Genomic DNA, 22,518 nt, shown 5'->3' with positions numbered 1-22,518 from the left:
TCAAAATCACACCTGTTGATTGGCCGAATGGACAATTGTTTTTATTTTCTTGATTTAGTACCCATCATCAGGTTTTAGTAAGTATCATCTGAAAAGTATTGTCAATGCATTATTAAGTATTGATGTGGAAACAGTCCGGATGTCTCAAGAGGATAAATACAAATATGATTCTCACCAAAATACATTTTGGTTTATTAAAAAATAAAATGCATAAAACGTACACGCTTTGACTGTAGGGAAATATACAAACTACAACAATTCCCATAAGAACTGAGCAGACAGATGCTCTGTTTAGACAGGCTGCCCAATTCTGATATTTTTCCACAAATGTGTCTTTTGACCAATCACAGGATCTTTTCGCATCGGCTCTTTTGTGTATCAGAATAGGGCTGCCCATCAAAACGCAGACTAAGGCACCCCAAGAAAGTGATCAGACTAGAGCCCACTACATCTCAATGGTAATGTCATGTAAGTAAGCATTTCACGTTAAGGTCTACACTTGTTGTATTCGGCGAATGTGACAAAGATTGATTTGACAGCGATGCCAGTTATGCTCATGTTATTTACTGTATTCAACATGTTTATGTCTAGAAATAAATATTACATTAATAGAGGACAATTTGGGATTATTAAAGCTTGGTTTGTTAGAAACCATATTTAGATATTGAAACAAGCCTCTTGAATTTGAATTTCAGACTGGACCATCCTAATCATGCAAAAATAGTTACTCTAGGAAGTGTATTAAACATGCACTGTTCCAATGAGTACCAAAAGATTGCTTATTTTTGGTTAGTTAACACACATACTGTTTTTAACCCTGAAAATACACCCAAAATAATTCTAAAGCTGGAATGTCTTGGGATAATGACAATGTTGTGACAGCAGATATTAGCCAAAGAATTATTGAGGCCTCTAGTGGCCAAAAGCTGTACTGGCATGGGCAGCACCATAGAGGGCTTCCACCATTTTATTATAGACAACTGGGTGGGACTTCCAACTTCATTGGTTGACCCCTCCTGTTGGAGTCGTGTCCAACCAGGTCATCAGGAGGGAACAGCCAATTGTGAAAAGAATTGACTACATCAAAATGGAGAAGGTCTCAATGGCGCTACCCATGCGGCCACAAATGCTACAATGGCACAGATGCAAAGATGAGTCCTCTATCTCAATGATATTAATTCAAGATAGCAAAAGCAGTATGACAACAGGATCTCCTCTACACTAAGTAGAACGTCCTCCTTTGACAAAATCATAGAGTTCTAAAATCCAGTGGATGAATTTCACAAAGATTGTTCTGGGGAATATTCATACCTTGCTTTCCCAGGAGGGAAAAAATTAAAATAGGGAAAAAACAATGGTTAAATGACTACTGAGCTATACATGGCATGAAGTTTTAAATGAATAGTTAAACAAACCAATTAAGTGAAAAGATATTTCTCAAAAAGGATAAATATTTCTCTAAACTACGGTCACCTCAATCCGACAAAAAAATGTGGCAAATTCAGAGGTCAATTTGCTTTGACGATATTAAATCACAGGGGGAGGGGAAAAAACATTTAAAATCCCCCCCAAAAACATGACCCACACAAACTAACAAAGCGATTTGAAAGCCGGTATAATTAAGCTAGTATTAACATCAAACTGCAGAAATGCCACACTGGTGGTTTTTGATAGCAAACAGGCTTTGTAACTGACAACTAAAATAAAGGAAGAATGTGGAGTGGTGTGGACTGATTGGTTAGTTGAGAGGATTATTCGTCTGCCAGCACCGGTGCCAGGAAGATGCACACGCCAATTTCCGTCCGCGTCACCACATTCCGAGTCGCGAAAGGTTTGTTTGCGGCACAGCTCGATGGAACCATGCAGCTGGGAGGAGGAATGGTAGCAAAGGAAAAGTCCGGCATTTCATACACACCTAGAAAAAGAGCAGAGCATTCGCTTTGAGAAATGGGATGGTGCCTCACGGTTTAAAAAGCACTGTGTGGGGGAGGGTCTTAGTTCCTGTTCTTCATTGAAGAAATATAAAGATGAACACGAGTCTACAGTATCCCAGTCCCCACTGTAACATCATCAAGTACCTGTTTTACAATAAATGGAACGCACCATTCCAGAACACTCACCCACAGGAATGGGTTAGTATTCCTAGTTGGTTGGCTCACCTTGGCAGTGTGTGGCTCAGTAAGCATAGCGTGCCCGATCGGTGTAGGGGTCCCTGGCCCGCGGGACGGCGTACGAAGAGCTTCTGGAGGACGACACCGGGGACAGCCGCGAGCGCTCGTAACCATAGCTGTCAGAGGCAACGGCCACTCGTCTGATCGGGCTGCGGTCTCGCAAGTAGTACGAGGCGGCCGCCGAGGGTGGTAGCGGGCGGCGCTCGTACGGGTCGATACTAGAGGAGAGCCTTGAGAGGGAGGAAGAGGGGGGAGGGGGAGGTGGGACATAGCCGAGGCGGCGCTCTTCAAAATAGCTTGAACCGTATGGCCGTGCTCTGTACTTCTCGTAATAGTCAACACTGCTGCTGTAGTGGTCTCGCTCGTAGGCCGATGCCCTCTCGGGATAGGAGCTCGGAAGCCTGCCGCTGTACCGATCCCTGGCATCAGCGCTGTACTCCCGAGCAGAGCCATAGCTAGGCCTACGGCTCAGAGGGGGAGGCCCCCCCAGGTAACTGGACGCTCTGCTATACCCTAGCCCGCCCATGTAGTCGGATGCCGCAGCTCTGGGGGGCATCCCGTAGCCACTAGGGTATCCGCCGCCACCCCGTAGGGAAGCCCCTGCCGCGGCCCCTCATTGGGCCACCCCGGGTCGGTCATCGCGGTCACCGTAGCTACCGCCATTCTGACCACCGTTAGGGCAGTCTTTCGACCAGTGACCCTGTTTCCCACAGACATAGCAGCCGGTTTGAGCTCCCATTCCCGGGACCGTGCGCAGGCGACTGGTGGACAGTTGTACGCTCATCAGCTTGCCTTTTGAGGAGAGAGAAGAGACGCATGAGACGGTTGGCTTCTGACACGCTCCACTGCTTCTTAACGACTACAGTTATATTCTTATTGCAAATACTTATATATTAGCATCAATTGGTTCACCTGCACTGTTACGTTGAAACCGAATAAAAGAACCACGGAAAAGACTCAACCTTATTGCCGTTACTTATTAATTGACCTCAGAATTAAACCAAAATGCTATTCGGCATCACGTTACGATCTTTATGCCATTTAAAAGGAAGTGTATTCTGTAACTACGGAGAGCACAGACTATCTGCTCTCTTCTGCCTGCGGGTTCACCTTGGAAGGCTGTGTTGTCCAGCCCACTGATGGCCTCCATGGCATCATCCACAGACTCCATGTGGACAAAGGCGTAGTCCTTCACTATGTCAGCCTCAACTACAGGGCCGTAAGCCTCAAACTTGGTCTTCAGCTCCTCATTGGTGCAACCCTCTGGGATGTTACTGACATGCAGCTTGGTGGTTGACTTTGGTCTGCCGCGGCTCATCTCCACGTTCATCTGTGCCCCGTTTAGCTCATAGTGGTGGAGGTTCTTGATGGCCTCCTCCGCTTCGGCTTTGTCCTTCATGTGCACAAAGCCAAAGTTCTTGACAATATCACACTCAGATATCTTTCCATACTCGGAGAAGAGAGTGCGTAGCTCGTCCTGCGTGGTGCCGGAGGCGAGATTGCCTATGAAGATTTTCACCATCTTCAAATCAGAGTGTTGTTATTCCTGGAAGGGGAGACAAGCAGTTTGTTTTTGTTTACCAAGTACATATCAAATATTTTTAGATTTAATTAAAAGAACCACGTGTAAACTTAGCTATGCAAGACTGCCAACTTTCAAAAGTAGAATGATTTTATTATAAGCGTTCTTTAATACGTCAAGAGAATAATGTCAGCAAGCTATGACGTAACATTAGATAGCTAGCTAACGTTACTTCCGCAGCTAGCTGACCAGGCCAACTAGCAAACCATTGATGACTTGCCATTTAATCATTCATGGCTAGCTATCAAGATTATATATAAATATTCATCTAGCAGCTAGCTAGCTTCAGAGGTTGCATCTAAAGTTGAATTTACCTCACTTTAGCAAGCTAACTTTAGTTAGCTTGCTATGCTCTGAGCTAACTGTGTTAGTTAACTATAATGGGGGAAAAAATCTTATTTAGCTAAATCATGTGATAGAAAAATGGCTAACATTGGCCGATAGTCTGAAAACTCCAACTGAAATTCAAATGGAGCTGATAACCTAGCCAGCTAAATTAGTTTGGTAGACATTTGCGTTAGCTAGTATACTACTGATACTACAGTAGTTTTAGGAAGAAACGTTTGCACGGTATGGGGCTAGCGTACCTAACTAGTTGCTACTTTGGGTCTAACAAACACGCCATGATAATATCGTACAGAATACCTTACTCTAAACTCTAGCAACTTGTTAAATAAAATTCACCAATAAATGAAATGTCCCTCACCTGAACTATGAATTCAGCCGCCAATGAATGACTTCTGAAATGGCGTCGTGATGATTTTTCACCTTCTTCTTCTGTGGAATTATGGCGGTCCGCAAACATACCTTAGCACCACAGACACAACAATGAGACAGATATTTCACCGGATGTATAAATGTGAAGCATCCGCTCGGCGTTTCCACTCACAACCACTACTAAATTTGGTAGTGAGAAGATGACACGAGATGGATTTTTGCCGACATTCTGCAAATGTTCTCATCGATGAAACATTTGATCTCAATACAGTTTTCTGTTGCCAAAACTATAATCTCTGAACTATGTTTTGTAGACTTTACCCTTTGCCAAAGTTTTTTTTTTAATTGCGTGGTTTAGATGTATGCTAGAACGCGCCAACTGTCTTTGGAAATAGTAATGGTGTCTTTTTGTGCATCTAGTAAGCTTCTTCTTCTTTGATGAGGTTTAACGGCGGTTGGCATCCAATACATGTTGCATTACCGCCACCTACTAGATTGGAGTACAAATCTCTTATACTTCCCTTGAAAAAATATAAAAAATACCCTACCATCAAACGCTACACTCACAAAATAAAAAATAAAAAGAACACTCCCCTACTCCACAATGTAAATCTATTTAGTCCTACCTCATGCCAACAACCTGAAAGAATGGGACATCACCACTTAACACACCCTGTAACTCTTCAGATGTCAAGTCTCGCACACTCAAATACAGTTGAAGTCGGAAGTTTACATACACTTATGTTGGAGTCATTAAAACTTGTTTTTCAACCACTCCACAAATGTCTTGTTAACAAACTATAGTTTTGGCAAGTCGGTGTACTTTATGCATGACACAAGTAATTTTTCCAACAATTGTTTACAGACAGATTATTTCACTGTATCACAATTCCAGTGGGTCAGAAGTTTACATGCACTAAGTTGACTGTGTGTTTCAACAGCTTGAACAATTCCAGAAAATGATGTAATGGCTTTAGAAGCTTCTGATAGGCTAATTGACATCACTTGAGTCAATTGGAGGTGTACCTGTGGATGTATTTCAAGGCCTACCTTCAAACTCAGTGCCGCTTTGCTTGACATCATGGGAAAATCAAAAGAAATCAGACAAGACCTCAGAAAACAAAGATCTTCACAAGTCTGGTTCATCCTTGGGAGCAATTTCCAAATGCCTGAAGGTACCACGTTTATCTGTACAAACAATAGTACGTAAGTATAAACACCATGGGACCACGCAGCCGTCATACAGCTCAGGAAGGAGATGCATTCTGTCTCCTAGAGATGAACGTACTTTGGTGCGAAAAGTGCAAATCAATCCCAGAACAACAGCAAAGGACCTTGTGAGATGCTGGAGGAAACAGGTACAAAGTATCTATATCCACAGTAAAACGAGTCCTATATCGACATAACCTGAAAGGCCGCTCAGCAAGGAAGAAGCCACTGCTCCAAAATCGCCATAAGAAATCCAGACAACGGTTTGCTACTGCACATGGGGACAAAGATCATAATATTTGGAGAAATGTCCTCTGGTCTGATGAAACAAAAATAGAACTGTTTGGCCATAATGACCATTGTTATGTTTGAAAGTTAAAGGGGGATGCTGCAAGCCAAAGAACACCATCCCAACCGTGAAGCACGGGGGTGGCAGCATCATGTGCTTAGCTGCAGGAGGGACTGGTGCACTTCACAAAAAATAAAAACATTGTGGGAAGCTTGTGGAAGGCTACCCAAAACGTTTGACCCAAGTTAAACAATTTAAAGGCAATGCTACCAAATACTAATTGAGTGTATGTAAACTTCTGACCCACTGGGAATGTGACGAAAGAAATAAAAGCTGAAATAAATCATTCTCAACTATTATTGTCACATAGTTGACGCTGGGGAGGCGAAGCAGGTATGGGGAGTCAAACATTTAATAAGGAACGGACATGGAACGAGACCGGAACAGCGTCAGCACAAGGGTAACAAAGACAAAAACAATGAATGCATCAGCAGGGTACAGTGCAGGGGAACTGACAAATATAGGGGAGGTAATAAACAGGTGATGAGTGAGTCCAGGTGAATCCAATATTGCTGATGCGCGTGACGAGGGAAGGCAGGTGTGCGTAATTGATGATGGTAGGAGTGCGTGATGCAGGGCAGCCTGGCGCCCTCCAGCGCCGGGGGGAGAAGCGGGAGCAGCCGTGACAATTATTCTGACATTTCACATTCTTAAAATAAAGTTGTGATCCTAACTGACCTAAGACAGGGAATTTTTACTAGGATTAAATGTCAGGAATTGTGAAAAACTGAGTTTAAAAGTATTTGGCTAAGGTGTATGTAAACTTCCGACTTCAACTGTATATGACCAAAGGTCATACCGACTTCAACACACTACATGACCAAAGGTATGTGGACACCTGCTAGTCGAATATCTCATGGGCTTTAATATGGAGTTGGTCCCCCTTTGCTGCTATAACAGCCTCCACTCTTCTGGGAAGGCTTTCCACTAGATTTTGGAACATTGCTGCGGGGACTTGCTTCCATTCAGCCACAAGAGCATTAGTGAGGTCGGGCACTGATATTGGGCTATTATGCCTGGCTCGCAGTCGGCATTCCAGTTCACCCCAAAGGTGTTCGATGGGGTTGAGGTCAGAGTTCTATGCAGGCCAGTCAGGTTCTTCCACACCGATCTCGACAAACCATTTCTGTATGGACATTGCTTTGTGCATGGTGGCATTGTCATGCTATAACAGGAAAGGGCCTTCCCCAAACTGTTGCCACAAAGTCGAAAGCAAAGAATTGCCTAGAATGTAGCGTTAAGATTTCCCTTCACTGGAACTAAGGGGCCTAGCCCGAACCATGAAAACAGCCCCAGGCCATTATTCCTCCTCCACCAAACTTTACAGTTGGCACTATGTATTCGGGCAGGTAGAGTTCTTTTGGCATCTGCCAAACCCATATCCGTCCATCGGACTGCCAGATGGTTAAGCATGATTCATCACTTCAGGGAACGCGTTTCAACTGCTCCAGAGTCCAATGGCAGCAAGCTTTACACAACTCCAGCCGACGCTTGGCATTGTGCATGGTGATCTTAGGCTTGTGTGAGGCTGATCGACCATAGAAACCCATTTCATGAAGCTCCTGACAAACAGTTCTTGTGCTGATGTTGCTTCCAGAGGCAGTTTGGGACTTGGTAGTGAGTGTTGCAACCGAGGATAGACGATTACAACGCGCTACGCGCTTCAGCACTCAGTGATCCCGTTCTGTGAGCTTGTGTGGCCTACCACTTTGTGACGGAGCCGTTGTTGCTCCTAGACATTTCAACTTCACAATAACATCACATACAGTTGACCAGGGCAGCTCTAGCAGGGCAGAAAATTGGCGAACTGACTTGTTGTAAAGGTAGCATCCTATGAAGGTGCAACATTGAAAGTCACCGAGCTCCTTAGTAAGGCCATTCTACAGCCAATGTTTGTCTATGGAGATTGCATGGCTGTGTCTTCACTTTTATGCACCTGTCAGCAACCGGTGTGGCTGAAATAGCCGAATACACAAATTTGAAGGGGTGTCCAAATACATTTGTGTGTATATATTGTATATCCATTGCGGGAAAGGGGAAAGTTAAAAACATAATATACAATACAAAAATAAAATAAATCCTGCAAATCCCTACCCCACTCCTTCAGTGATAATCCAAATCACATCCCTACACAGTGTACTAACCACTGGGCTTCCTCACACCATCCAGCATACGGATCAGTAGGCGTGCACCAACCACTGGGCTTCCTCACTCCATCCACCATACAGGTCAGTTGGTGTGCACCAACCGCTGACTCTATTTCTTCAGTTACATCCTTTGCACTCACTTCTAGCGCCACTCCAACCCCTTTGATAGGCGCCCTGCTTCACAGATCCACACACGACACATTCCAATCCGATATCTTTTTCAGGTGCAAAGCACGCACCTTCTGCTGCCACAGCCTGTCATTTGAAATGGGAGCAAATGATTCATAGAGGGCAAAACAAGCAAGGAGGTGGGCAGAGCCAAGCACGAGCTAGCAAGAGCCTATTGGCGAGTTCTAGAATTTATTTGCATATTTCCGTTAGGGAACGCCTACTCTGAAGTGAGCGTGTGCAATAACTCAATTCGCCCTTGCACTCCTTCTAAACAACGCCGTTTTTTTAAAACTTTGGCAAATGGGAAAGTCTTCAAACTAGTTTTGGAAACAGAAATCAGTATTGAGATGAAATGTTTAATCAATGAGAAAATTAGCAGAATGTTGGCCAAAAACCATTTAGCTCCATCTTCTCCCACCGCCGGCCACTGGGCTTCCTCTAACCCTACACCCATAAAAACATCCCCACTATTCCACCACTTTGGCCCTATCTGATCCTTCACCAGGCCAGCAGCCTGGGAGGACGGGACACTATGGTTCGAAACATCTTGTAAGTATTCTGCAGTAAAATCTAGTACACACAAGTGCTTCTCCGCAGCTGCCACAACATCTATTTTCTGGAGAAGCCCCTGATGGAGTGTGCAGTTCGGGGCTCAATGTAGTCAAACGCGTTTAACCCGAACACTTCCCGTCTCCTTCAAGGTCACCCAAGTTGAGGTTCACGACGAAGGTATCAACGTCAACGAAAGCGAATCTTAATTGAACCTAACCTACATGAATAAAAACATAAACCATTACATTTACATTTGAGTCATTTAGCAGACGCTCTTATCCAGAGCGACTTACAGTAGTGAATGCATACATTTCATACATGTTTTTTTTCTTTTTTTTTTTCTGTGCTGGCCCCCCGTGGGAATCGAACCCACAACCCTGGTGTTGCAAACACCATGCTCTACCAACTGAGCTACAGGGAAGGCCATGGAAGTAAGTGAGACTGTCATTATGCATAATGTACTTTGTAATACTCATGTTATACCAGTGCAGTGGTATATTTTATATATAACCAACTATCACACCGATGTTAGCATAGTGTTAATTAGCACCCATTTGCACGTGAGCGAGCTAATTAGCAATAGCACCCGTTTGCACGTGAGCTAGCTAATTGCTTACAATGAGGGAATCTTATTTGGACAAATTTGCCTACTTGAGCAGTAAGCCTAGGTTGACATGTACAGTTATGTAATCGATTTGATCGTTGATTTTCTGTGTTTCTTCAATGTATGCCTTGTTGTGTTTGGCAGGCTCTAAATGTGTATCGTTGATGCCGACGGCCATTCCCTAAGATACACATAGCGAGTCTACACAGCCTACACATAGCATATACAATAATGAAATTAAATGCCTATTGCTTATTTTATGCCTTTCTAATGATGATGCCTTTTATGTCTATGCTTATTTTCTTTGATGTATAGAGACACGTTAGTGTGTTATTGGAGGGCGAGAGTCCTAAAATTAAAAAATGCATCAGCAGTCAACTTCATCACTGCCCCTTCTGCACATATAAGGCTGAACAATATATGGTCAACAACCACATCAAAGGTCATGCTTCAGTGAGGCACAGAGGTACTATTTCTTTCTTTGTTTATTGTATATATTTGACGTTCACGTTTTTTGATTTGCCCTGTTTTTTTCAGTTACATCAGTGTATTTAATTAAATGTTATAACTTGTTACTTTACTGTTATTCCTCTCTTTCAGAGTTGACAATCATAAAGTGTGGCTTCAGTTGTAGAAATGCGGCACATTTTCATTGTTGCTATTGCTACAGCAACAGTAATCAACAGAACACAGTTTCTGAAGCACCTGACATACCATCAGCATCCAGTGGCCCCTCAAGAGCACCCAGAGGCCCTTAAACTGTGGCCAGTGGCCCCTCAAGAGCACCCAGAGGCCCTAAAACTGTGGCCAGTGGCCCCTCAAGAGCACCCAGAGGCCCTTAAACTGTGGCCAGTGGCCCCTCAAGAGCACCCAAAAGCCCTTAAACAGAGGCCAGTCGCCCCTCAAGAGCACCCAGAGGCCCTTAAACAGTCCCCAGAGGCCCCTCAAGAGCACCCAAAGGCCCTTGGCCTTGTTATGTGTTATGTTGTTTAGTAAAGATAACGTAGAAGTCACCCGAGTCTCTGATCTCTTTACTGGAGCTGGTATAACTTAATGCATAAAGCACATTCAGCTTGTCAGTATGTCTATATGGTATAGTCTGTCTCCATTCTCATGAGGAAAGTAAATAGCATTATAAATCAGGAATGGTAGTAACTGTATATATATGCTCAATGAAATAATATAATTACAAAGTTATAACACTTATCAACACAATTTTAACAGTACATGACATACATAACAAGTCTGTTGTTCACTGCAACAATATCAGTAGCTTGTCTCAAATATAGCATGAAGCAAAAAGTGTTACAACACATGTGCTGGTACCACTTTACATAATATTTCTTACGATCTTCAAAAATGAAATATGTTTGTATTCAACGTGTGCCTTGCACAAACGTGTGTGTTTGTATTCAACGTGTGCCTTGCACAAACGTGTGTGTTTGTATTCAACGTGTGCCTTGCACAAACGTGTGTGTTTATATTCAACGTGTGCCTTGCACAAACGTGTGTGTTTGTATTCAACGTGTGCCTTGCACAAACGTGTGTGTTTGTATTCAGTGTGTGACTGTCAACCCTCAGATGGAAAAAAAAACACTGGTGGGCGGGGTCAAACGTTTGACCCCGCCCACATTGAGCCCCGCCCAGAACTGCACACTGCAGTCAGGGGTACTTGATTTTCTGTGATTGACGTTCCGTTTATGCAGTACAGTTGATAACCATGGCTATGAACGCTAAGACGCCAACCTTAGTAAAACATATCTTATTCTTTAGTATCATGGCATTCGCATATTTTGTTTGTGCATGCTGCCACCTACTGTGCGGTGGTGTGTGGTCGATAACGTTGCATTTTGTGATACAAAAATAAGGGGGAAGGGAAAAAATCTCCACCAACTAACCCTACATCTATACAGCACTACTACATACCACCAACTAACCCTACATTGATATAGCACTACTACATACCACCAACTAACCCTACATCTATACAGCACTACTACATACCACCAACTAACCCTACATCTATACAGCACTACTACATACCACCAACTAACCCTACATTGATATAGCACTACTACATACCACCAACTAACCCTACATCTATACAGCACTACTACATACCACCAACTAACCCTACATCTATACAGCACTACTACATACCACCAACTAACATTACATCTATACAGCACTACTACATACCACCAACTAACCCTACATCTATACAGCACTACTACATACCACCAACTAACCCTACATCTATACAGCACTACTACATACCACCAACTAACCCTACATTGATATAGCACTACTACATACCACCAACTAACCCTACATCTATACAGCACTACTACATACCACCAACTAACCCTACATCTATACAGCACTACTACATACCACCAACTAACCCTACATCTATACATCACTACTACATACCACCAACTAACCCTACATCTATACAGCACTACTACATACCACCAACTAACCCTACATCTATACAGCACTACTACATACCACCAACTAACCCTACATCTATATAGCACTACTACATACCACCAACTAACCCTACATTGATATAGCACTACTACATACCACCAACTAACCCTACATTGATATAGCACTACTACATACCACCAACTAACCCTACATCTATATAGCACTACTACATACCACCAACTAACCCTACATTGATATAGCACTACTACATACCACCAACTAACCCTACATTGATATAGCACTACTACATACCACCAACTAACCCTACATCTATACATCACTACTACATACCACCAACTAACCCTACATCTATACAGCACTACTACATACCACCAACTAACCCTACATCTATACAGCACTACTACATACCACCAACTAACCCTACATCTATACAGCACTACTACATACCACCAACTAACCCTACATCTATATAGCACTACTACATACCACCAACTAACCCTACATTGATATAGCACTACTACATACCACCAACTAACCCTACATTGATATAGCACTACTACATACCACCAACTAACCCTACATCTATATAGCACTACTACATACCACCAACTAACCCTACATCTATACAGCACTACTACATACCACCAACTAACCCTACATCGATACAGTACTACTACATACCACCAACTAACCCTACATCTATATAGCACTACTACATACCACCAACTAACCCTACATCTATATAGCACTACTACATACCACCAACTAACCCTACATCGATATAGCACTACTACATACCACCAACTAACCCTACATCGATATAGTGCTACTACATACCACCAACTAACCCTACATCTATACAGCACTACCACATACCACCAACTAACCCTACATCTATACAGCACTACTACATACCACCAACTAACCCTACATCTATACAGCACTACTACATACCACCAACTAACCCTACATCTATACAGCACTACTACATACCACCAACTAACCCTACATCGATATAGTGCTACTACATACCACCAACTAACCCTACATCTATACAGCACTACCACATACCACCAACTAACCCTACATCTATACAGCACTACTACATACCACCAACTAACCCTACATCGATATAGTGCTACTACATACCACCAACTAACCCTACATCTATACAGCACTACTACATACCACCAACTGACCCTACATATATACAGTACTACTACATACCACCAACTAACCCTACAGTACATCTATATACCACTAGTTCAGCGTTTCCAAAACCCGGTCCTGGGGACCCCAAAGGGTGCACATTTTGGTTTTTGCACTTGCACTACACAGCTGATTCAAATAATGAACTCATCATCAAGTTTTGGTTATTTGAATCAGCTGTGTAGTGCTAGGGCAACAACCAGAATGTGCACCCCTTTGGGTCCCCGGGACTGAGTTTGGGAAAAGCTGCTCTTGTGCAACTCTTTTCACTGCCTCAGCATACAACACCTTTTGTTCTACTCTGACCCTGGCAACATCAGCCTGTCTCTCTCGCACCGATCACTTCTGATCCCTAGCAACATGGGTACCGCCACAATTGACACTGTTTTTTCCACCGATACTACACATTCCTTTGTCCCATGCCCTCCTGCACACTTCTCACATCTCGGAATCTCCCACCTACGCACTGCTGCAACATGACCATAAGCTTGGCATCTGAAACACCTTAGTGGGTTTGGCACAAAAGCTCTCCCGGGATAACTGACATATCCTAACATGGCTTTATCAGGTAAAGACTGCTTCAAAACTAAAAAAGACAGACAATGTCTTCTCAGTTTCACCACGCTCGCCACTGGGTCTGCGTGGCACCAAACGGCAGGTGTCACAGACACAGGGAATCTTCAATTTCAGTTGCTCCACCTCAACACAATGCAGCAATCAATCCTTTCAAAGGCGCCCTGCTCTAGAGAGAAAAGCAAGTCACAGGTCTTGTCCCGAGGCACGTGACACAAGGCACCCGCTACCCCTGGAGGGAAGAAACACAAAAAATCATCACAAGTCCACTTCGAGCTACCTTCACCGATTTAACAGTACCCAACTTATTTTACTCCCACTGGGTCATCAGCCAGGTCTCCTCCTCGTCATCCATCTTAGCTCAAAAAAAGACTACTGAAGTATGTTCCTATCACTCTATATTATCCTCAGCCACAGATTATCCATTATATTGACCAGATACTCAAGTGGCTGCTCTAACAATGAAAATAAATGTCTTCAAAAATGGAAGGTAGCCAGGAGGCAATATCAGGTGAGACCATTCTAGCCAATGAGACGGCAGATACACGTGATAAAAATGTCATGCAGACGACACACAGTTGTACATTTCGATGAAACATGGTGAAGGCCCAAAATTGCCTACCCTGGAACCCTGTGTTTCATACATAAGGAAGTGGATGGTGACGAATGGTTTACTTTTAAACTCGGACAAAACAGAGATGCTAGTTCAAGGTCCCAGGAAACAAAGAGATCTTCTGTTGGATCTGACAATTAATCTTGATGGTTGTACAGTCGTCTCAAATAAAACTGTGAAGGACCTTGGCGTTACTCTGGACCCTGATCTCTCTTTTGACGAACATATCAAGAATATTTAAAGGGAAGATTTTCTCCATCTTTGTAACATTGCAAAAATCAGATTTTCTGGGTCACAAAATGATGCAGAAAAGCTAATCCGTGTCTCTGACCCTATTGCAGGGGGCTGGCTGAGTCACTGGCTTACTAGTGCTCTTCCATGCCGTCCCTAGGAGGGGTGCATCACTTGAGTGGGTTGAGTCACTGACGTGATCTTCCTGTCCAGTTTTGCGCCCCTTCGGGCTTGTGCGGTGGAGGAAATCTTTGTGGGCTATACTCAGCCTTGTCTAAGGGTAGTAAGTTGATATCCCTCTAGTGGTAAGGGTAGTAAGTTGATCTTGCTCTAGTTGTGTGTGGGCTGTACTTTGGCAAAGTGGGTGGGGTGTAAATCCTGCCTGGTTTGCCCTGTCCGGGGCCACAGTGTCCCCCAACCCCCCATGTCTCAGCCTCCAGTATATATGCTGCAATAGTCTATGTTCCAGGGGGCTAGGGTCAGTCTGTTATATCTGATATAAATCTAATTCCTCTAATTCTCTTTCCCTCCACTCCTGGAGGACCTGAGCCATAGGACCATTTATTTGTATTTATTTATTTATTTAACTAGGCAAGTCAGTTAAGAACAAATTCTTATTTACAATGACGGCCTACTCCGGCCAAACCCTAACCCGGACGATGCTGGGCCAATTGTGCGCCACCCTATGGGACTCCCAATCACGGCCGGTTGTGATACAGCCTGGAATCGAACCAGGGTCTGTAGTGACGCCTCTAGCACTGACCTGCAGTGCCTTAGACCGCTGTGCCACTCGGGAGACCATGCCTCAGGACTACCTGGCCTAATGACTCCTGGCTGTCCACAGTCCACCTGGTCGTACTGCTGCTCCAGTTTCAATTGTTCTGCCTGGGGCTATGAAACCCTGACCTGTTCACCGGATGTGCTAGCTTGTCCCGGACCTGCTATTTTCGACTCTCTCTCTCTCTCTCACTCTCTCGCTCTCTCTCTCTCTCTCTTTCTCTCGTCTTTGAAAAAAATCTATTGTTTGGAGTAAGTTAAAACTAAGTATACATAAAATCTCTTAAATCCATATTCCCACATCATATGATTTTCCTAAAATAAAATTCAAAAAGCAGCATGCATGCTCCTTAAAGTGTATTTCATGGATGATGAGTGTTACATTGGGCCTCATACTGCACAACCAAACCAAACCAAACCAGTATCATTAAACACAACATAGTATCACTACCTGTCTTTGAGAGCTTTGTGGCAAACAAACACGTTGCAAGCCCATTTTAGTGCCGGAATAGTCTTCATCTGGGTCTGGAAAACAGGCCTTTAAATTGATCTCAGTAAAGTCTTTCAAAGCACTTTTAGAATGTATTAGCACTCTGATTCTATGGCACATATTTTCTAAACTACACTGCTCAAAAAATAAAGGGAACACTTAAACAACACATCCTAGATCTGAATGAAAGAAATAATCTTATTAAATACTTTTTTCTTTACATAGTTGAATGTGCTGACAACAAAATCACACAAAAATAATCAATGGAAATCCAATTTATCAACCCATGGAGGTCTGGATTTGGAGTCACACTCAAAATTAAAGTGGAAAACCACACTACAGGCTGATCCAACTTTGATGTAATGTCCTTAAAACAAGTCAAAATGAGGCTCAGTAGTGTATGTGGCCTCCACGTGCCTGTATGACCTCCCTACAATGCCTGGCCATGCTCCTGATGAGGTGGCGGATGGTCTCCTGAGGGATCTCCTCCCAGACCTGGACAACGTGGCATTGGTGGATGGAGCGAGACATGATGTCCCAGATGTGCTCAATTGGATTCAGGTCTGGGGAACGGGCGGGCCAGTCCATAGCATCAATGCCTTCCTCTTGCAGGAACTGCTGACACACTCCAGCCACATGAGGTCTAGCATTGTCTTGCATTAGGAGGAACCCAGGGCCAACCGCACCAGCATATGGTCTCACAAGGGGTCTGAGGATCTCATCTCGGTACCTAATGGCAGTCAGGCTACCTCTGGCGTGCACATGGAGGGCTGTGCGGCCCCCCAAAGAAATGCCACCCCACACCATGACTGACCCACCGCCAAAACGGTCATGCTGGAGGATGTTGCAGGCAGCAGAACGTTCTCCACGGCGTCTCCAGACTCTGTCACGTCTGTCACGTGCTCAGTGTGAACCTGCTTTCATCTGTGAAGAGCACAGGGCGCCAGTGGCGAATTTGCCAATCTTGGTTTTCTCTGGCAAATGCCAAACGTCCTGCACGGTGTTGGGCTGTAAGCACAACCCCCACCTGTGGACGTCGGGCCCTCATACCACCCTCATGGAGTCTGTTTCTGACCGTTTGAGCAGACACATGCACATTTGTGGCCTGCTGGAGGTCATTTTGCAGGGCTCTGGCAGCGCTCCTCCTGCTCCTCCTTGCACAAAGGCGGAGGTAGCGGTCCTGCTGCTGAGTTGTTGCCCTCCTACGGCCTCCTCCATGTCTCCTGATGTACTGGCCTGTCTCCTGGTAGCACCTCCATGCTCTGGACACTACGCTGACAGACACACTACGCTTCTTGCCACAGCTCACATTGATGTGCCATCCTGGATGAGCTGCACTACCTGAGCCACTTGTGTGGGTTGTAGACTCCGTCTCATGCTACCACTAGAGTGAAAGCACCGCCAGCATTCAAAAGTGACCAAAACATCAGCCAGGAAGCATAGGAACTGAGAAGTGGTCTGTGGTCACCACCTGCAGAACCACTCCTTTATTGGGGGTGTCTTGCTAATTGCCTATAATTTCCACCTGTTGTCTATTCCATTTGGACAACAGCATGTGAAATTTATTGTCAATCAGTGTTGCTTCCTAAGTGGACAGTTTGATTTCACAGAAGTGTGATTGACTTGGAGTTACATTGTGTTGTTTAAGTGTTCCCTTTATTTTTTTGAGCAGTATATTTATGTTGACATCTTGGAGCGGCACCATCTATGCAATGACGTTACATAATAATACTACAGTTAGTGGACAGAGCAGGGTGGTGTTCACAATGTTGTTTCAGGAGACAGGTCAGACTTCAGTCATCAGTCATACCAGTAAAAATAGACAATGGGGTTGTGCAAGGTCAAAAGTAGTTTGTGCCATTCAAGGGGTTAGAGGTCATGACCGGGGGCACTCTCTGACAAGTCTTTTTTTATAAGTCCTTCCTCGAACATACACCAGCTCAGCTATCTCCCTGTGGTTTAGTGTGTGAGAGTCTCCCATGGTCTGTCTGTTCCCCATATGCAGGTAGAGTGGGTTAGTTCAGTTTGAGGCAAGTCTACAGTTCACTCGTGAGTTTATTAGGTGCCAGAGAAGCACTTCCCATCTCAAGACCCACTCTTCTTCTCTTCTTAATTTAATTCCAATTTCTATTATTTTCTTTCAGTCCTTTTCTCTCTTCTCTCAGTAGCTGCTTTCATGACCAGTCAGGATATAGAGGTTGGTCATGGCTGACGGGTCCTCTGTGGGGGTACTCTGAAGGACGATATCCCTACGGAAACGACAAAAGACCGAATGTGATTGGTTTTCTCAGATAACCTTTGACCCCTAATGCGAACACACATAATGTGGTATTCAAGGTAACAGACCAGCGTTTGGGGCATACCTGTTCGTCCCCAAGACCTGGAATACTCTGCTTTCGTCTGTGATTTCCTGTGTGACCTACAAAGATGAATGTAAATGTATTTCACTTTTTCGGCGAGATAATATACTTCCAATGCAGATCAAGCATATTTTTTTTTATGAGCGCATTACAATGAAACATAATCACCTCATTTGTGTGAAGACTCCTCCCTTTAAGACCATGCTTCCAGAAAGCCAGAACACTGTCCTGTAAAGAAACTAGCCACACAACAGTAATTTCACAAAAACAATCTTCCACGCACGTAGTGTGTTTCTGTAACTACAGTACCTCACCCCTGCCTGCACCTTTGATGTGGTGATGAATTGAGAACATTCTATGAGGTAAAGAATTATTATTGAGATTGAATGAAGTTAGTACTTAGTGTTTCAATGGGGAAGTCAAAGACAAGTTCAGAAGCCAGCTCCTTGGAGGGAAGACCTTGTAGGTTGACAATCTTCACAGTCTCTGTAAAGTGACATTAAAAACACCGTTAGTAGTGGACATTAAATGGCGCTAATGATATTCTAGGTAGGATGTAATATATTCCAATAGACTCACTCTCCAGTACAATGAGAACTGTGTCTCTGTCCAGCTGTGTCGCCTGCATGGCACCCGGTCCAGCTCCGGTCCGACTCCGGTCCGGCGTACTCTCTGTACACACACGCACACACACACATGCACATATACAAAGACAGAAAGACAGAAAGACAGAAAGACAGAAAGAAAGAAAGAAAGAAAGAAAGAAAGAAAGAAAGAAAGAAAGAAAGAAAGAAAGAGACAGAATTATGGTTATACAATTTCTCTACACAATGTCATACGGTTCAAATCCTAATATCTGACATCTCTGTGTTACCTGGTGAAGAATTTGGTGTGCCGTTCAACTCTATGATGTCGAACTTCAGCTGCTGGTTGGTTGGTGGTTTCCCTCCCTCTGCAGCACAGTCCCCCACCCCTACACATAGCTGTGGGAACTCATCCTTCACTAACACCAGTAGCTCAAAGATAGGGAGCAAATCCGGTAGACGTATGTCTATATGCTGAAAGGGAAAAAGTGTATAAAGACCAATTTTACAAGTCTTACAGACATGGTTCATACAGTGGGGGAAAAAAGTATTTGATCCCCTGCTGATTTTGTACGTTTGCCCACTTACAAAGAAATGATCAGTCTATAATTTTAATGGTAGGTTTATTTGAACAGTGAGAGACAGAATAACAACAACAAAAAATCCAGAAAAACGCATGTCAAAAATGTTCTAAAATGATTTGCATTTTAATGAGGGAAATAAGTATTTGACCCCTCTGCAAAACATGACTTAGTACTTGGTGGCAAAACCCTTGTTGGCAATCACAGAGGTCAGACGTTTCTTGTAGTTGGCCACCAGGTTTGCACACATCTCAGGAGGGATTTTGTCCCACTCCTCTTTGCAGATCTTCTCCAAGTCATTAAGGTTTTGAGGCTGACGTTTGGCAACTCGAACCTTCAGCTCCCTCCACAGATTTTCTATGGGATTAAGGTCTGGAGACTGGCTAGGCCACTCCAGGACCTTAATGTGCTTCTTCTTGAGCCACTCCTTTGTTGCCTTGGCCGTGTGTTTTGGGTCATTGTCATGCTGGAATACCCATCCACAACCCATTTTCAATGCCCTGGCTGAGGGAAGGAGGTTCTCACCCAAGATTTGACGGTACATGGCCCCGTCCATCGTCCCTTTGATGCGGTGAAGTTGTCCTGTCCCCTTAGCAGAAAAACACCCCCAAAGCATAATGTTTCCACCTCCATGTTTGACGGTGGAGATGGTGTTCTTGGGGTCATAGGCAGCATTCCTCCTCCTCCAAACACGGTGAGTTGAGTTGATGCCAAAGAGCTCCATTTTGGTCTCATCTGACTACAACACTTTCACCAGTTGTCCTCTGAGTCATTCAGATGTTCATTGGCAAACGTCAGACGGGCATGTATATGTATTCTTGAGCAGGGGGACCTTGCGGGCGCTGCAAGATTTCAGTCCTTCACGGCGTAGTGTGTTACCAATTGTTTTCTTGGTGACTATGGTCCCAGCTGCCTTGAGATCATTGACAAGATCCTCCCGTGTAGTTCTGGGCTGATTCCTCACCGTTCTCATGATCATTGCAACTCCACGAGGTGAGATCTTGCATGGAGCCCCAGGCCGAGGGATATTGACAGTTCTTTTGTGTTTCTTCCATTTGCGAATAATCTCACCAAATGTTGTCACCTTCTCACCAAGCTGCTTGGCGATGGTCTTGTAGCCCATTCCAGCCTTGTGTAGGTCTACAATCTTGTCCCTGACATCCTTGGAGAGATCTTTGGTCTTGGCCAAGGTGGAGAGTTTGGAATCTGATTGATTGATTGCTTCTGTGGACAGGTGACTTTTTTACAGGTAACACGCTGTGGTTAGGAGCACTCCCTTTAAGAGTGTGCTCGTAATCTCAGCTCGTTACCTGTATAAAAGACACCTGGGAGCCAGACATCTTTCTGATTGAGAGGGGGTCAAATACTTATTTCCCTCATTAAAATGCAAATCAATTTATAACATTTCTGACATGCGTTTTTCTGGATATTTTTGTTGTTATTCTGTCTCTCACTGTTCAAATAAACCTACCATTAAAATTATAGACTGATCATTTCTTTGTCAGTGGGCAAACGTACAAAATCAGCAGGGGATCAAATACTTTTCCCCCCCACTGTATACATGCACTACATGACCAAAAGTATGTGGACACCTACTCGTCAAACATCTCATTCCAAAATCATGGGCATTAATATGGAGTCGGTCCTCCCCTTTGCTGCTATAACCTGCTCCACTCTTCTAGGAAGGCTTTCCATTAGATGTTGGAACATTGCTGCAGGAACTTGCTTCTATTCAGCCACAAGACCATTAGTGATGTCAGGCACTGATGTTAGGTGAATAGGCCTGGCTCGCAGTCGGAGTTTCAATTCATCCCAAAGGTGTTCAATAGGGTTGAGTTCAGGGCTCTGTGCAAGCCAGTCAAGTGTATGTTGTATGGAATAATTGTGAGTTTTGTTATATCGATACACACCTTGAGCTGCAAGAACTTCTGCAGAGGCTCATACCACAAGAGTAGAATTAGACCTGATGGTACAGCCCCACACAGGAACGTGCTGTCTGTGTGGGGGTTTCTTGCTAGGAGAGAGGAGAAAGAGTCATTTCAATTGAATCAATTTCAGATAAATTGAAGCAACTTTCTGTGTTGTGATCGAACATAACGCAGTGCCAAATTTCACTTACCCACGCTGCATCTTCGACAGCCTTTAGTGTCTGGTATCTTCACAGTTACAGCATATTTCCTGCTGATTGACATTTTATATATTTTTCACTTTAAATTAGGACAGGCACATACTGTATATTGAAGACAAATTGAACCCGAACACATTGATGTGCGCACACACACACACACACACACACACACACACACACACACACACACACACACACACACACACACACACACACACACACACACACACACACACACCCCTCTGCCTGGGGCTGATCCTCTCAGTGAGGCGGTTGGTACTGAGGGACAGGTGACTCTGTTTCTGCTGCTTGTGGCCCCTCTGTTCAAACAGAGCCGTCAGACTGTGGGAGTACAGCTGGGAAGACTTCCCTGGGGATGGGGTTGGAGAGGGGAGGAATGGTAAGAACCTGTGTTCAAATTTAGCAGTGCTTGATTGAGCTTGCCTGGTTGGTGCAATGGAACCAATGGAATAGTCTCAAAAGTGCAAACCCTGCTCACCTGGCAGTCAAGCAAACACTGAAATACTATTTGCAACCAGGTCTGGTTGATGGTGTAGGATCCTATGAACAACATGATAGGTGTGTAATTGGGGTAGAGCTCTACCTGATACAGACATCAAGACATTGTTCATGACAAACAGCCAGGTACATCTCTGTGGGAGCAACTGTGGGGGGAAGAGAGAGGTATTCTTTTTAAGTTTTATTAGTCGTATGTACAGGATACACATGGTATACACTGTCTAACGAAATGCCTACTCGCAGGATCCTTCTCGACATTACAACAACAATAAGATAAGAACATGAACATAAAGTAAATGGCTCAGTAGAATAGTATTAGTGGTATGCTCTGGAATTTTAACGCAGACTACCCACATTAATTCATACTTTCCCACATTCATCAATATCTAAACTGTTACCTTCTCCAGGGTGTCCTCATGGAGCTCGTTGAGGTTGAGGGTGTACACACCCTCTTCTGCCCCCAGAATAAGATACTGATCTGAGGAAGAGACAAGATA

The 22,518-nt window shown here is 44.0% G+C and overlaps 2 protein-coding genes across 3 annotated transcripts in view; both read right to left on the bottom strand.

Moving 5' to 3' along the window:
• Positions 1–19: 19 nt before the first annotated feature.
• LOC106608593 (RNA-binding protein 4.1) lies at positions 20–4,825 on the bottom strand. Of its 2 annotated transcripts, XM_014206623.2 has the most exons (4): positions 4,460–4,825; positions 3,282–3,717; positions 2,160–2,963; positions 20–1,915 (listed from the first exon to the last, which is right to left on the bottom strand). In XM_014206623.2, the coding sequence occupies exons 2-3, from the start codon at positions 3,691–3,693 to the stop codon at positions 2,785–2,787; spliced, it is 591 nt and encodes a 196-aa protein (XP_014062098.2). In that variant the 5' UTR covers positions 3,694–3,717; positions 4,460–4,825; the 3' UTR covers positions 20–1,915; positions 2,160–2,784. The 2 variants fall into 2 exon arrangements, with proteins under 2 accessions (XP_014062098.2, XP_014062099.1); XM_014206624.2 differs by lacking the exon at positions 2,160–2,963.
• Positions 4,826–17,345: 12,520 nt separating this feature from the next.
• The window catches only part of LOC106608590 (mitogen-activated protein kinase kinase kinase kinase 2), a 38,336-nt gene continuing 33,163 nt past the window's right edge, over positions 17,346–22,518 (bottom strand). Inside the window, exons 22-32 of the mRNA XM_045721560.1 lie at positions 22,420–22,499; positions 22,107–22,167; positions 21,749–21,872; positions 21,494–21,552; positions 21,285–21,388; positions 19,084–19,267; positions 18,789–18,881; positions 18,609–18,695; positions 18,378–18,448; positions 18,213–18,268; positions 17,346–18,098 (exon numbers count right to left, since the gene is read on the bottom strand). Of these exons, the coding sequence (XP_045577516.1) occupies positions 18,011–18,098; positions 18,213–18,268; positions 18,378–18,448; positions 18,609–18,695; positions 18,789–18,881; positions 19,084–19,267; positions 21,285–21,388; positions 21,494–21,552; positions 21,749–21,872; positions 22,107–22,167; positions 22,420–22,499 (1,007 nt within the window). The 3' untranslated portion in view covers positions 17,346–18,010. The remainder of the gene's footprint in view (positions 18,099–18,212; positions 18,269–18,377; positions 18,449–18,608; positions 18,696–18,788; positions 18,882–19,083; positions 19,268–21,284; positions 21,389–21,493; positions 21,553–21,748; positions 21,873–22,106; positions 22,168–22,419; positions 22,500–22,518) is intronic.

Source organism: Salmo salar, chromosome ssa07 (assembly GCF_905237065.1).
Source record: "Salmo salar chromosome ssa07, Ssal_v3.1, whole genome shotgun sequence".
Taxonomy (NCBI): Eukaryota; Metazoa; Chordata; class Actinopteri; order Salmoniformes; family Salmonidae; genus Salmo; species Salmo salar.
The sequence above is the reverse complement of the archived record's forward strand: the minus strand, read 5'-3'. Positions and strand labels throughout refer to the sequence as shown.